Below are 13,820 nucleotides of genomic sequence, written 5' to 3'. Positions count from 1 at the left end.
GATGAACAATTTCACTCATCATTTTATCCATCATATCATGACGACTTTCCGAGACCATGTTTGTACATGCTAGGCTCGTAAAGTTTAACCTCAGTATTCGCATGTGCAAATCTGGCTTGCACCCGTTGTATGCACACGTAGAATCTATCACACCCGATCACCACGTGATGCTTCGAAACGACGAGTCTTAGCAACGGTGCATACTGAGGACGATCACTTCATGGATATGCGAATATCGTTAGTGCCCAACTTAGTTGGAGGATTGGGACGCCTCGGCGTCTTCAACCTTCGTACATTCCCATAAAACTTATGAGTTTATGTAGTCTCACTAGATTATATTCTATCATCTTGCAATAAGGTCTTAGATATCACATATATCTCATACCTCGCTTATTTCTGAAAACAAAATTTTCAGCTCCTTACTTTTCAAACGGATTTGAACTTCAAGTTTCACGGAGACAAGATGATTTTGTACTAATTGAAACCATTGCTCTTTGAATCATCGATGTGAGGTTTACTAAAAGTTTGCATTAGGACTTAATCATATCTTGATTCTTTAACAATACGGTACCAGTCCGTTAAGTTACTTGTCAGACTTAACAGTATTTCTATCTCAATTACAAGACTAGCGCATGGTAGAAAACGGATGCCAATTCTACAAACTTTAATTCAAAATACTATTCAGACTATGTTCATGATAATTAGTTCATGTTTTAATCTAATTACTAATGAACTCCCACTTAATACAACATCCCTCATGGTTGTTAAGTGGCACACGATCCATATCCACTACACCAAAACCGATCATCACGTGAGATGATGTAGCTTCAATGGTGAACATCAACATGTTGATCATATCATCCATATGACTCGTGTTCAACCTTTCGGTTTCCTGTGTCCCGAGGCCATGTCTGTACATGCTAGGCTCGCCAAGCAAACCCAAGTATTCCGCGTGTGCAAACATGGCTTACACCCATTGTATGTGAACGTAGAATCTATCACATCCGATCATCACGAGATGCTTCAAAACGACGAACTGTAGCAACGGTGCATACGAGGGGAGAACACTTTATTATCTTGATATTAATGTGAGGGATCATCTTATAATGCTACCGTCGCGATCTAAGCAAGATAAGATGCATAAAGGATTAACATCACATGCAATTCATAATATGTGATATGATATGGCCTTTCTTCTTGTGCTTTTGATCTCCATCTACAAAGCACACGAGCATGATCTCCATCATCACCAGCATTGCACCAAGGTCCATGGCACCGCTTCATGGTTGTCCATCACTTATAGCTACTATAACAACTACTTGAAATAAAGCTATTACATGAAGAATAGACACGCAGGTCTTAACAAATTTAAAGACAACCATTAGGCTCCTGCCGGTTGCCATAATACAATAATGAACATCTCATACATCAAATATAATCATCATCACATCATGGCCATATCACATCACCAAACCCCGCAAAAACAAGTTAGACGCCTCTAATTTGGTTTGCATATTTTACGTGGTTTAGGGTTTTCGAGTAAGATCCAATCTACCTACGAACATGAACCACAACGGTGATACTAGTGTTGACAATAGAAAGTGCAAATTGGAATCTTCACTATGGTGGGAGAGACGAGACACCCGCAAAGCCACTTATGCAATACAAGTTGCATGTCAAGCGTGGAGCAAGTCTCATGAGACGCGGTCATGTAAAGTTAGCCCGGGCCGCTTCATCCCACCATCCCGCAAGATGCAAAGTACACAAACTAAAGCAACAAAAGCATCAACGCCCACAAAACCATTGTGTTCTACTCGTGCAATCGGATCTATGCATAGACATGGCTCTGATACCACTGATGGGGTTCGTAGCATAGAAAACAAAAAATTTCCTACCGCAAGACGAATAAAACCAATAGATCTAATCTATGGAACACCCAAGATCTAATCTACAAGATCGAAGCAACGAGATGGAGATGAGACTAACCCTCGAAGATTCCAAAGCCTACGAGATTAATCTCGTTGTTGGTGTAGACGATCGTTCCGTGCCGCAATCCGGCAGCACTTCCGTACTCGGTCGTGCGTACGGTGTCGATGAAGCCCGTCCTCTCCCCGTTCCAGCGGGCAGCGGAGGTGTGGTAGATCCCCTCGGAATCCCAGCAGCACGACGGCGTGGTGGTGGTGGTGGAGGAGAAAAGCTGCAGGGCTTCGCCAAGCCGGAGCAGACTTGCGGTGGAGGAGAGAGGGGGGCGGCAGACTTTGGTGTGTAGGGACAAGTGGCCGGCTGCCCCTCTCCTCTATTTATAGAGGGAGGGGCGGCCAAGGCAGCCCCTTGGGCCCCACCAGCGCACAGAAGGAAAGGGGGGATCAGAAATCATCCCCTTCCAAGTTTGCTTCCCCTTCCAAAATTGCTCCCTCGATTTTAGGGATTTGATCTTATCCTCCGGGATTTGATCTTATCCCTAGGGGGCTGGCCGGCTGGGCCTTGAGGGCTAGGTGCCCCTGGCCCATTAGGCCAGGCTGCACTCCCTTGGCCCATGTGGTCCCTCCCGGGGTGGTGGGCCCACCGGTGGCCCTCTAGAACCTTCTAGAAGCTTCGGTCAAACACCGAAACTTTTTCCGAACCCCGGAAAATAACTTCCCATATATGAATCTTATTCTCCGGACCATTCCGGACCTCCTCGTGATGTCCTGGATCCCATCCGAGACTCCGAACAAACTTCGGTCTCCATCTCATATTCCGAATCTACTTATGCGACATCGAACCTTAAGCGCGTCACCCTACGGTTCGCGAACTATGCGTACATGGTCGAGACTCCTCTCCGAGCAATAACCAATAGCGGGATCCGGAGATCCATAATGGCTCCCACATATTCAACGATGACTTAGTGATCGATTGAACCATTTACATACGATGCCGATTCCCTTTGTCTCGCGATATTTTACTTGTCCGAGGTTCGATCATCGGTATCTCCATACCTTGTTCAACCTCGTTACCGACAAGTACTCTTTACTCGTACCGTGGTATGTCATCTCTTATGATCCAATCATATGCTTGCAAGCTAATCGGACGACATTCCACCGAGAGGGCCCGGAGTATATCTATCCGTCATCGGGATGGACAAATCCCACTATTGATCCATATGCCTCAACTCACACTTTCCAAATACTTAATCCCATCTTTATAACCACCCATTTACGCAATGGCGTTTGATGTAATCAAAGTACCCTTCCGGTGTAAGTGATTTACATGATCTCATGGTCGAAGGACTTAGGCAACTATGTATCGAAAGCTTATAGCAAATGAAACTTAATGACTTGATCTTATGCTACGCTCATTTGGGTGTGTGTCCATTATATCATTCACCTAATGACATAACCTTGTTATTAATAACATCCAATGTTCATGATCACGAAACCATGATCATCCATTAATCAACAAGCTAGTTATACAAGAGGCTTACTAGGGACTCCTTGTTGTTTACATAACACACATGTACCAATGTTTCGGTTGATACAATTATAGCATGGGATGTAAACATTTATCATGAACACTAAGATATAACAATAACTAATTTATTATTGCCTCTTGGGCATATCTCCAACACTACGATACCGCCGGTTACTCTGGGGCGTAAGAGTTTTGAAGTATGAAGTCCTCGGGATCCAGCTATCCCGCCATACTCTTATACTACGACCATTTCCCACTCTCCAAATCAGTCCTTTTTTCAGAAGTTCCAGACCATATGAGATGGCTGTCCAGGTTGAGGATGGATTTCCAGTAAAAACTGTATCAACAAGATTACCATTCGGGAAATACCGAGAAAAATATAGATGCAATAGGCGGAATATTTTTGTGGCGAACAAAAAGTGGCAGAAACGAAATGGCAAACGCCGAGCAACAACTCGAGCCAACTTTGGAGATGCGGAATAGAGGGAATCATATGGTGGCGAATATAAGATGAATGAAAGATGCCAAAAGAACGGAATGAAAGACAAAGATGATTTGAGCCAAAGAACCAAATAACGACTCCGACCTCCTCTTAATAGTGCAGGGTCCTATACTCAAGAAAAACCAAAAAGAAAGACTACCTTGTCGTGCTCTTCCGAACTTCGTCTTCGAGTTCATTTATCGCGATGTTCTTCTCCCTTTTCACATCGTGACCCGACACCATAAGAGGGCGAGAGAATTAACCATGTCCCGCTTGATCTTGATGACGGCGCTCATGCTTCATTCAAGCCGGAATATTTTATTTGATTACATTCTCTAGATCCTAGTCACTAAAAGCCCAACTCATGAGCCTTGGAGGATTGTGACACCGACTTCGAGCCAAGCCTTCTCTCTTGACAACAACTATCTTGAATCCAACAAATGGTCTTCAAGCAAAACCTATGGATTATTCCTTCAAACAAAAACTCAATGGAAATATTAGTCCATAGAAATTATCATCAATTACCAAACACAAACATAGGGGCAAAGTACCCTTTCATCTTCATCGACATGGTGCTACTGGTTCTACGTCAAGGAGACGACCCTGAAGGGCGAACTCGCCATCCCCAGTACACGCCCGAGCCGAGCAAGCCGCGGCAACTGAACGTGTGGACGCTTCCGCGCGAGCAGGAGAAGGTGGTGAAGGAGATGGGCACCCAGATCCAGGAGTTGAAGAACTCCAGGCTGTCGGCGGTGAATCTTTTTACAACTGCTGGCTCGCCCGGCGAGTGGTGTCGCTGCGATGCCACGACCACTTCATGTGGGAGTACATAGGGTAGAACGACTGCACCCATGTCTCCGCCACTGAGTGGGCCGAGGGGGATTATAGGAGGGCGTTGGCGAAGATCACAACGGCGCCCTTCACATCATTGGACACGGAGATGCAGCCGTACTCGGCGGATAAACCAGCTCGGGCGGTAAGGTTCCAACTTTCTCCTTTTGAACGATCGGTGATGCTTCATATTGGCTTCACTTGTATAATGCTTGATTGTAGACATGGCGCGAGGTCGCCAACCATTTGCCCCCGCTCGTCGGGGAGGAGCCCCCCCCGCGAGATGGTCGTTGGCCAGGAGAACCGACGACGACGAGGATGACGATGGCGAGCGCATAGAGTCAGACTCCGAGGCGTTCGACGCATGGAGGGGAAGGCGCCCGCGGACCTGCCGATCGAACAGCTGGCCAAGCGACTCCGCTAGACCGTCCTGGAGGGCAACACTAGCCTCCAGCGGCCAGTCGGCCATGTGCAACTTCTATTGGAATTCAGAACTCGATAAGCTATACCTCCATGGCTCAGGCTGAATTACACCAGTTATCCAAATTTGTGTCCGGGGACTTGAGTTTGAAGTAGGTTTACTCGCATTTTCCCAGGCAATTAACTGATTCCCGATCCGTTGGATGCATCAGGCTTGTTCCCCAATATTTCTATGATCGAATCCGTCGGATGCATCGGCTTGTTCCCCAATATTCCTATGACCGAATCCGTCGGATGGATCAGGCTTGTTCCCCAATATTCCTATGATCGAAACATTTATTACCGATTGAAATGACGAATTAATTACAAATTCATGTTATAAAGCAAGAAGTCGAAGGACTGAGAATCGACCCGAGTCTACGACTCGAGTAGAGTCTCGGGGGCTACTGATATGGGTATGCCATATCGGGTACTCGGCATTACCTTTTCCTGGCACAAGTTCAGGAAGGAATAGGTGAAGCCCATGAAGAAAACTGCACGAAGCCGAAGCCTGATTACTATGTAAAATAGGAAGGCTAGGCCCATATCGGGTAAACCGACATAGACATTGTAATCAACCTCGAGATGGACTCTCAGACCTAGCCCACTATATAAGGGCTAGGTGGAGCCACTGAGGGGGGACTAGATTTACAACCTGTGATACACTTGTAATCCTAATTTTCTGATAATACAATCTCGGTGATTTTTGCCCTTGATCCTACTTTCATCGGCTACCTAGTTTAGCTGACCGATCTTTGAATTCACCAGCGTTCTCTTTCCTCAAAATCCAAATCCATCATTATGAGCATTGATAAGGTTACCCCTTATCAATTACGAGCATAGGAAAAAATTACCCATATGTATGTAAATGGTAAAATATCATACACGTCGGGTAGAGCGGGTATGGGTTTGGGTTTGGGTTTGTATAGCACATACACACGTGCTCATGTACCTATTAGAATTTGACAAGTGTGTTCTCCGTAATATTTTAATATACTTTATTTGCTTTTAATAATGAATTCATGTAGGTAGACCGAACCTGGCCCTTCTACTCCGGTGATGGTTGGTATGTTTGTTAGGATTCAACCTCTAGTAAGGATCGCTTCACCTCCTGTCCCACCGCAAATAATATCTACCTTACGAGATTACGTCTGTATGGTTGAAGTGTATGGTTGAAGTGTTGTCGTTTATGTGAATGTCTTATTGTTCATAAATATTTTATTAGTTACAATCTATTGTTGTTCATAAAATATGGTTACATGACGTTTACGGTTATATTTTACTCATCTTTTTGTGTTATAAACATAAGTATATTTAGTATGGGTATCCATTTACCCTGTCAGATGATAGGTATGGAAAAACAAGTACGGCTGATGGATATGGGTATGGATGATTTTACCCGTACATATACCCTGCGAGTGCCATTTCTATTTAAAGCTGATGATTAAAGAAAAATATTCTACATTTTTTTTTTGAATTTTCACCGGGGGGGAATGAATCCCCACCTGAATATATTCCAAAGTTGCCTATGAGGCTTTTCAGCCTCTACAAGATAGGTTCAAATGAACAGAATACACGGGGGTTACAGAGAGGAAAAGAAAAGGAAAACACACACACACCAACAAAACACAAGAACGGGGAGAAGGAAAGGCCACCCCGCAAAACCTTGGGGGACGGTTGATCGAGGAGAAGACTCATCGCGACCCAAGCTCGGCGATCACAAGGAAGAGCCTGACGGACACGGCGGAGGGACCCAACAACGACACTGCACCATCGACGTAATCGAAGGGCGGCGCGCATCCGAGACCACACTACGCACCGACACCACCTGTGTCGAGGGTGTGGCCGAAAGGTCGCGCGTAGCCGAGACGACGCCACGATGCCTGTGTGCCGCCGGATGGAGCCGAAGGGCATGGAGCACCCACACCGCACGCAGGGGTCACCGCCGTAGTCGAAAGACAAAGAACCACCGAGGGCTACCCCAACCCCACGGGGTCCGATATACCCGAAGGGTAGGCCAGCCGAGAGCACGCACATAGACCACCTGCGCCGAACATGCCATAAAGCTCCGACAAGAACCCGAAACCGGAGCCTAGCAACCGGCAAAAGAAGCCACCACCACCACTGCCACGGCTCACCTCACATCGGAGAAGAGACCGCACCCATGGCCGCCATCTGCATCACCATGGGGCACATCAGAACAGACGGAAGCAGCGTCCGCTGCCACTGACGGCAAGACAGAGGGGCTCAACACCCAGCCACGACGGCTCCCAGGGGTGGGGAGCGCGTCACCACCATGGCCGCCATCTGCGAAGCCATGGCATCCGCCAGCCCCAGCGGTCAACCCGCTGCAGGATGATGGCTGAGTAAAGAGGCGGACGACTCTCGCAGCCAGAGGTCCCCGCCCATCCCCGGCCGCCCCCCACGTAGGGAGCGAGCCGCCTTCATGGCTGCCATCTGCAAGCCGAGAAGATGCCAGCCTCCGCGGAGACGCCGCAATAGGCTGATGGACGAGACGGGGAGAGGAGGGACGACGCCGACACCCGCCGGCCATCACCAAGCATCGGAGCAAACGGCCCCGAGCACCTCCACACAGCCACCACCACCGACAAGGGACCAGCTGCCGCCACACGCCGCTCGCGAGAGAGGCGCCCCAGCTGGCCCATGCGGGCCCAGATCGAGCCCGCCAACCCGCCGAGCCCGGGAGCCAGGTCCCGCCCGCCGCCGCCCCTGGAGCCGCCAGGACCCGCAGCCGCCGCCGCTGGTCGCCACGCCGTCGCCGCAGCAACAGCGCCGCCGCGCCCCAGCCCCGCGAGACGCCCCGGCCTCGGCGATTTCGGCCCGCGCCGATCTCACCACGCGCGGGGGAGGAGAGGCCCCGCCGCCCCCACGACCAGCCTTTGGCTGGCGTCGCCTTCCGGGCGGCGGCGAGGGAAGGAGGGGGGTTGGGTGGGGACGAGAGGGGCGGCGGCGCGGGGTCCTCTCCTGTCGCCCGCGGGAGCGACGAGGAGAGGGACGCGGTTTTTTTCCCTTTCCCCTTTGGCCTCAATATTCTACATTTTTATTTTGCTCCATTCATTTGAACCAAAAAGAAGAACAGTGCTACCGTAGAACTATGTTATTCCTCCTTTTTTTAGTTTGAACCAAAAGCCCTAGAAAAACGAAGATGAAAAGGAAGTAGTGCACACAGGCCGAACACATGGCATCTCTTCGCAATGGATAAGGTCCCTAGCAGTCAGCACTCGCCAATCTGCGACACCGAACTCTTTGAGCACTCACCGGACCATGGAGGTTGCCGGCATCTTGCTCCTATTCCTTCAAACGAACCCCAATGGACTGGGAGATACAAATCTAGCTTCCTCGCAGCCGAGGTGGTGAGGCCAGCCTCTAAATTTTTATTCTGTAGCATAGAAATGCAGGAAGAGCAGAGAAAGGATCCGGATTTCAGAATGATTTATTGAACCGGGGTGCATCGGGGCTTACCAGGACACCTAGGCCGGAGCCGAGCACGGTGAAACCAAGACAAACTCCAATGGCTCGTCGGAGCCTCCTAGCCGACGAGAACGACCCTGAAACAGTTCAATTTCCGTTGCGTCGGAGGCTCCAAGCCGACCCCAACCGAGACAACCACACTCTCACTGTCATGTTCTTCCATTTCGTCCAACGATATATAGTGAGGTTCTCTCCGGATAATAATACACCAATAAGCTGAGGCGAACGTAGTTCCAGCTTTCCTGTGGTCGTCTGCACATACCCAACGTTCCGAAGCAATGGGTTACCAGCTCAAGCAGACCATGATGAGTGAAGCAGGGGAGCTGGAGTGGTTGTTTTCAGAAGAGCAGCAGGAAAAGGTAAGAGCAAGGCGTCTATCTTTCTGTGTGAATTCTGTTGACTGTTCAAATTTTGCAATTTCTCACTTTAAAGTTAGTATGTGCCTATTTCTAGAACCATGTGATCTAAACATTGAAATTCTTGTAATTATATAGGAATAAGCAAAATCTTCACGTCACAGCTGCAAATATCATCTTAGAAATATCTATTTCGGAATCGATTGAGAATATTAGTTTAATTCTCCCTTCAAACAAAATTAATTTGATTTTGATATGTGAAGCAAGCACAAAATGTTGTTCATCAACTTCAGCCTAGCGACGAACAAGTGACTAAAGCTAGAGCGTGAAAGGTGTGTTTCGGTGCCCTCCTCCTTCCCCTCTTAACCACTAAAGTCGAAGTCATAAGTTAGCCAGAAGAGGTATCACGAGATCCTGGCCGTCCACAGATGGCTAAAGTTAAAAGGGGAGGACACCGAAGTAAAATCCGCAAAATAATTGTGAACAGAGGGTGTACTTTTCTAATAACATTAAGATCCTCTCGTACCAACATTGACAAATTATTATTATTGAACACACGTACTAAGTCGACAAGGAACTGTTCTTTATCCCTATCATGCGGACCACCATAAATAATATTAACTGAACTCCGCATCAGCAGAAACTTTACTTTTCACTACCTTCCTTAATTTCTTATATGGAACGCACCTGCTTTTTGAAACGAGTAGGAGCATAACGCTTTGCCCCCGATAGGAGATAGCGTGTTCCGTGCCAACAATCCTTGCTAATCAAGAGCAATCTCCTCTGGCCTTATTGCATCACCTCACTGATTCGCTAGACCATACCATCCCAAAAATTCCATTGTCCTGCACACGACACAGTGACAGAGCCTGTACTAAAGTAGCTGATCGTCTCATTGATGGTCAGCAGCCAACTGCCCGTGGAATAGAAGACGCTTTGAGTGCCATGAACAGACGTGAGGAGATCGCATTGCCCAAATGCTCGATCGGCACGAACGTGTCGCGACACCAGAGCAGTGAGTAAGCGTCGGTCGTGGCTGTCCATCACGCAATTTATGGTAGATACAACTACGCTCTCACTAACTACCCTTGTATTCTTCGATCTCGTCCAACGATATATAGCGAGGTGAGGGGTAGCTGCGCAGCATACCCAACACACTGAGGCGAACCTAGTTGCAGACTTGCAGTTTACCTGTGGTCGTCTGCAACCTAGCCAGCATTCCCAAGCAATGAGTTACCTGCTGAAGAAGATCAGGAGCGAAACAGCACAGCAGAGACCGTCGTCTTCACAAGAAGAGCAGGCAAAGGTAAGCGCAAGGCTTCTAGTACTTGCCAGCCTTCGTTCTGTGTGAATTCCTGCTGGGAATGGTTGCTAGCTTCTGTGCTTCCAACTGATTGTTCAATTCTTTTGTTATTTCTCACAAAGTTCGTAAATTGTGCCCTTTCAAGCAATCATCCGAAAACATGAAGGTTTGTCTTTTTCGTTTAATCATTACTGGCACACGGAACGCAAACATGAAGCCATAAGTTGCAGCTTTGTGGAGGATACAGTACAATAGAACTCTGAGATGTGCTCTGTTTATGGAACAATAATGGACACTAACGATGTCGATCTTTCTGGATGTTCCATTGTTTGTTGCATATATCCAAAGGGCACCGAGAAAAGTTCGGAATTTTTCTGGAAAATAAGCTATTCTCCGGTATCTACACAATCATTCTGAAGTTAGATAAGCAAAAATGTAAATACACCTATTAAGTTCAAACATAACTTTGTGGCACTATGTAGAAAAATATCCAAAGATCTGAAATCAGTTAAGGTTGTAAATCAAAATCGATTCTCTTTTGCTTACTTCGTAAAACCATATTTACTTTATGTTGCACATGATCGACTCTATTGCTGCACGTTGTCACGGAATAGATAGCGCAATTTAAGGTGCCACCATGGTGTCCAAAATTCACAAGTAGAGACTTGGGCACACGAGAACCACTAGTACAGCACAAGGCGGACAGAAATAACTAACATTTGTCCTTAATTTGCAAGCACCTGCAGGTAAATGAAGTGCGGGATCTCCTCGGCGAACTGACGGAGGAAATGCCGACCTTCCTGTCAGACACCACCATCCGCCGTTTCCTCCGAGCGAGGAACTGGAGCACGGAGCAAGCGACAAAGGGTCTCAAGGAAACTGTCATATGGAGGCGTGAGTACAGGCCGGATGCTATTTCCTGGGTCAGTAAGATTTAGTACACTGGATTTATCTCTAAATATTTACTCATAACTGTGTGTGTCCTATTGTTCTGCTTAAATGGACTGCGTGAAGAACGTTTCTCTCTTTGAAACAAATGGCAGGAAGACATCGCAGAAATGGAGGACGAGGCCAAGAGAACACATGTAGCCGACTACCTTGACAAGAATGGAAGAAGTGTCTTCGTATCGCACGTACCAATGAAGGTAATTATCCTCTGCAACGATCAACCTTGTAACAGATATTGGTAAAAGAAGTACTCCTATATATACCTTTTGAGTTTATTTAGTTGCATTTCAGTTTATTAACGTTCACTAACTTGACACACAAACAGTCTAAAGTATCTTTCAAGGACCAGATAAAGCACCTGGTATATCTCCTAGAGTATTTCGCTACGAACTCGGCAAATGAACAAGACGACTATGTTGTTTGGTTGACGGACTTCCGAGGCTGGTCAATATCGAGTACACCATTTTCCGTCACCCGTGAATCCATGCACATAATTCAAAACTATTACCCAGGGCTGATAGCCGTCGCTATTCCTTTCGACCCTCCGAGGATTTTTGAATCTTTCTGGAAGGTATATAAAGATTCCACATTGTGTTGTTCCATGCATACCAACGTTTGTTTATTATACTGCACATATCCAACGTTCATGAGTGCCAGGATTTTTTTTGATTTACCGGCGAGTATCTCAATCTGATATATCAAGTCCTCCCTTTATTTTATTTGCAGATAGTTAAGAACTTCATCCAGCAAAACATGAAAGAGAAAGTCAAGTTTGTGTATGCTAGCAAACCAGAGAGCATGAAGATAATGGAGGACCTCTTTGACTTAGATACTCTGGAGTCTTCATTTGGTGGAAGAAGCACCACTACTTCCTTTGACATCAACAAGTACGCCGAAAAAATGAGAAGAGCCGACAAGATGAGAGGAGCATCCAAAAATGCGAAGGGCTACAACTGATCTCCCTGACCATGACTGAATTCAAGTTCTTGTGGGTTGTACATGAACTTAATTAGCTAAGCAGTTCTATATATATGTACATTGAAAATTTAAATTTACGAGAAATCATGTTATCTGGGAGACAATATACATGGGCTAGTAGAAGGTCAACACCTACGTATGAAAAATTGGATACAGTACTTGCTAGTGTAGAATGGAACAGAAATTTCCTTTGGTATCGGTCCGGGCTTTGACTAGATCTGGATCGGATCATACACCCTTGCTGATTGACACTGGTCGCACATTGAAAATAAGACGCGTTTCTCGTTTGAATTATCTTGGTTGGAACATGAAGATTTTTATGATTTGATTGCAGCTGAATGGGCTGCAGGACCTGTTGGGAAAACTCCTATTTAAACTTGGCAAAATAAGATTAGACGAGGCGTTTTTTAAGGGGTTGGACAAAAAATTTAAGTGGGAGATATAAAAAAGAAAAAGAACGACTCATGTTTATCATTGATGTTTTGGATATTAAAGCTGAAACTATACCGATGTCTGCGGATGAGCGAAATGAGTTAAAATTGGCTAATGAGAAATTAAATAAATTACGACGGAAAGAAGAAATGAAATGGGCACAAAGAGCCAAGGTCAAATATATTCAAGAAGGCGGGGAAAATACTAAATACTTCCACCTTATTGCAAATGGTAAACATAGGAAAAAGAAAATTTATAAATTGGAGCAAGAGGAATGTACTATTGTCGAAGAGGAGAATTTAAAAGTGTATATCACAGAATACTATAAAAATTTGTTTGGAGAACCGGCTTCTAATTCAGTTACTTTAAATGAAGATAGAATTGATGCTATTCCGCAATTGTCTGCGGATGAGAATAGCCTTTTGATTGTTGACTTCTCGGTGGAAGAGGTCCGTAAGGCTGTTTTTCAAATGGAACATAATAAATCTCCGGGTCCAGATGGCTTTTCCGCTGAATTTTACCAACAATTTGATCTAATGGCTCTATTTGAGTGCTTCCAAAAAGGGAGGTTACCTCTGTATAAACTAAAATTTGGAGTTATAACTCTCCTCCCCAAAAACGAAAACGCGACGCAAATTCAGTAATATATGCCGATTTGTTTGTTGAAAACAAGCTTCAATTTGTTTACTAAAGTGGCAACAAACAGGGTTTCTGATGTGGCACAGAAAGTCATTAGACCGACATAGACAGCCTTTATTCCAGGGAGACACATCTAAGAATTGCATAGGAAAAAACTTGATGGGGTGATTTTTAAAATTGATTTCGAAAAAACATATGATAAAGTTAAATGGCCATTTCTGCAACAGGTTTTACGCATGAAAGGTTTTGATCCAGTTTGGTGTGACAGGATAAAACATTATGTGCAAGGCGGGAGTGTGGGAATTAGGGTCAATGATGACATTGGGCATAATTTCCAAACTAAGAAAGGGCTGAGGCAAGGTGACCCTTTGTCTCCAATTCTTTTTAATACTGTTGCGGATATGTTAGCCATTCGTATTGCAAGAGCTAAGGAGGATGGAAAAGTTGGGGG

General features: G+C 45.9%; 1 protein-coding gene across 2 annotated transcripts; it reads left to right on the top strand.

Annotated features, from left to right (window-relative positions):
- The first annotated feature begins 10,202 nt into the window (after positions 1 to 10,202).
- Positions 10,203 to 12,592, top strand: LOC124708004 (phosphatidylinositol transfer protein 3-like). 2 transcript variants are annotated; one of them, XM_047239695.1, is made up of 5 exons: positions 10,203 to 10,375; positions 11,119 to 11,295; positions 11,416 to 11,517; positions 11,646 to 11,891; positions 12,047 to 12,592. In XM_047239695.1, the coding sequence occupies exons 1-5, from the start codon at positions 10,298 to 10,300 to the stop codon at positions 12,275 to 12,277; spliced, it is 834 nt and encodes a 277-aa protein (XP_047095651.1). In that variant the 5' UTR covers positions 10,203 to 10,297; the 3' UTR covers positions 12,278 to 12,592. The 2 variants fall into 2 exon arrangements, with proteins under 2 accessions (XP_047095651.1, XP_047095650.1); XM_047239694.1 differs by having other exon boundaries at positions 11,110 to 11,295.
- The last annotated feature ends 1,228 nt before the right edge of the window (positions 12,593 to 13,820 follow it).

The sequence above is a fragment of the Lolium rigidum genome, chromosome 4, assembly GCF_022539505.1.
Source record: "Lolium rigidum isolate FL_2022 chromosome 4, APGP_CSIRO_Lrig_0.1, whole genome shotgun sequence".
Lineage (NCBI taxonomy): Eukaryota > Viridiplantae > Streptophyta > Magnoliopsida > Poales > Poaceae > Lolium > Lolium rigidum.
This window is presented reverse-complemented; position numbering and strand designations above follow the sequence as displayed.

What these genes read in the sequence shown, in the direction of transcription:
- LOC124708004 (XM_047239694.1), top strand. Translation starts at nt 10,298, where the DNA reads ATGAGTTACCTGCTGAAGAAGATCAGGAGCGAAACAGCACAGCAGAGA. An exon ending in GGCCGGATGCTATTTCCTGG is followed by an intron (nt 11,296 to 11,415) that starts GTCAGTAAGATT and finishes AACAAATGGCAG; the next exon opens with GAAGACATCGCAGAAATGGA. An exon ending in TATCGCACGTACCAATGAAG is followed by an intron (nt 11,518 to 11,645) that starts GTAATTATCCTC and finishes ACACACAAACAG; the next exon opens with TCTAAAGTATCTTTCAAGGA.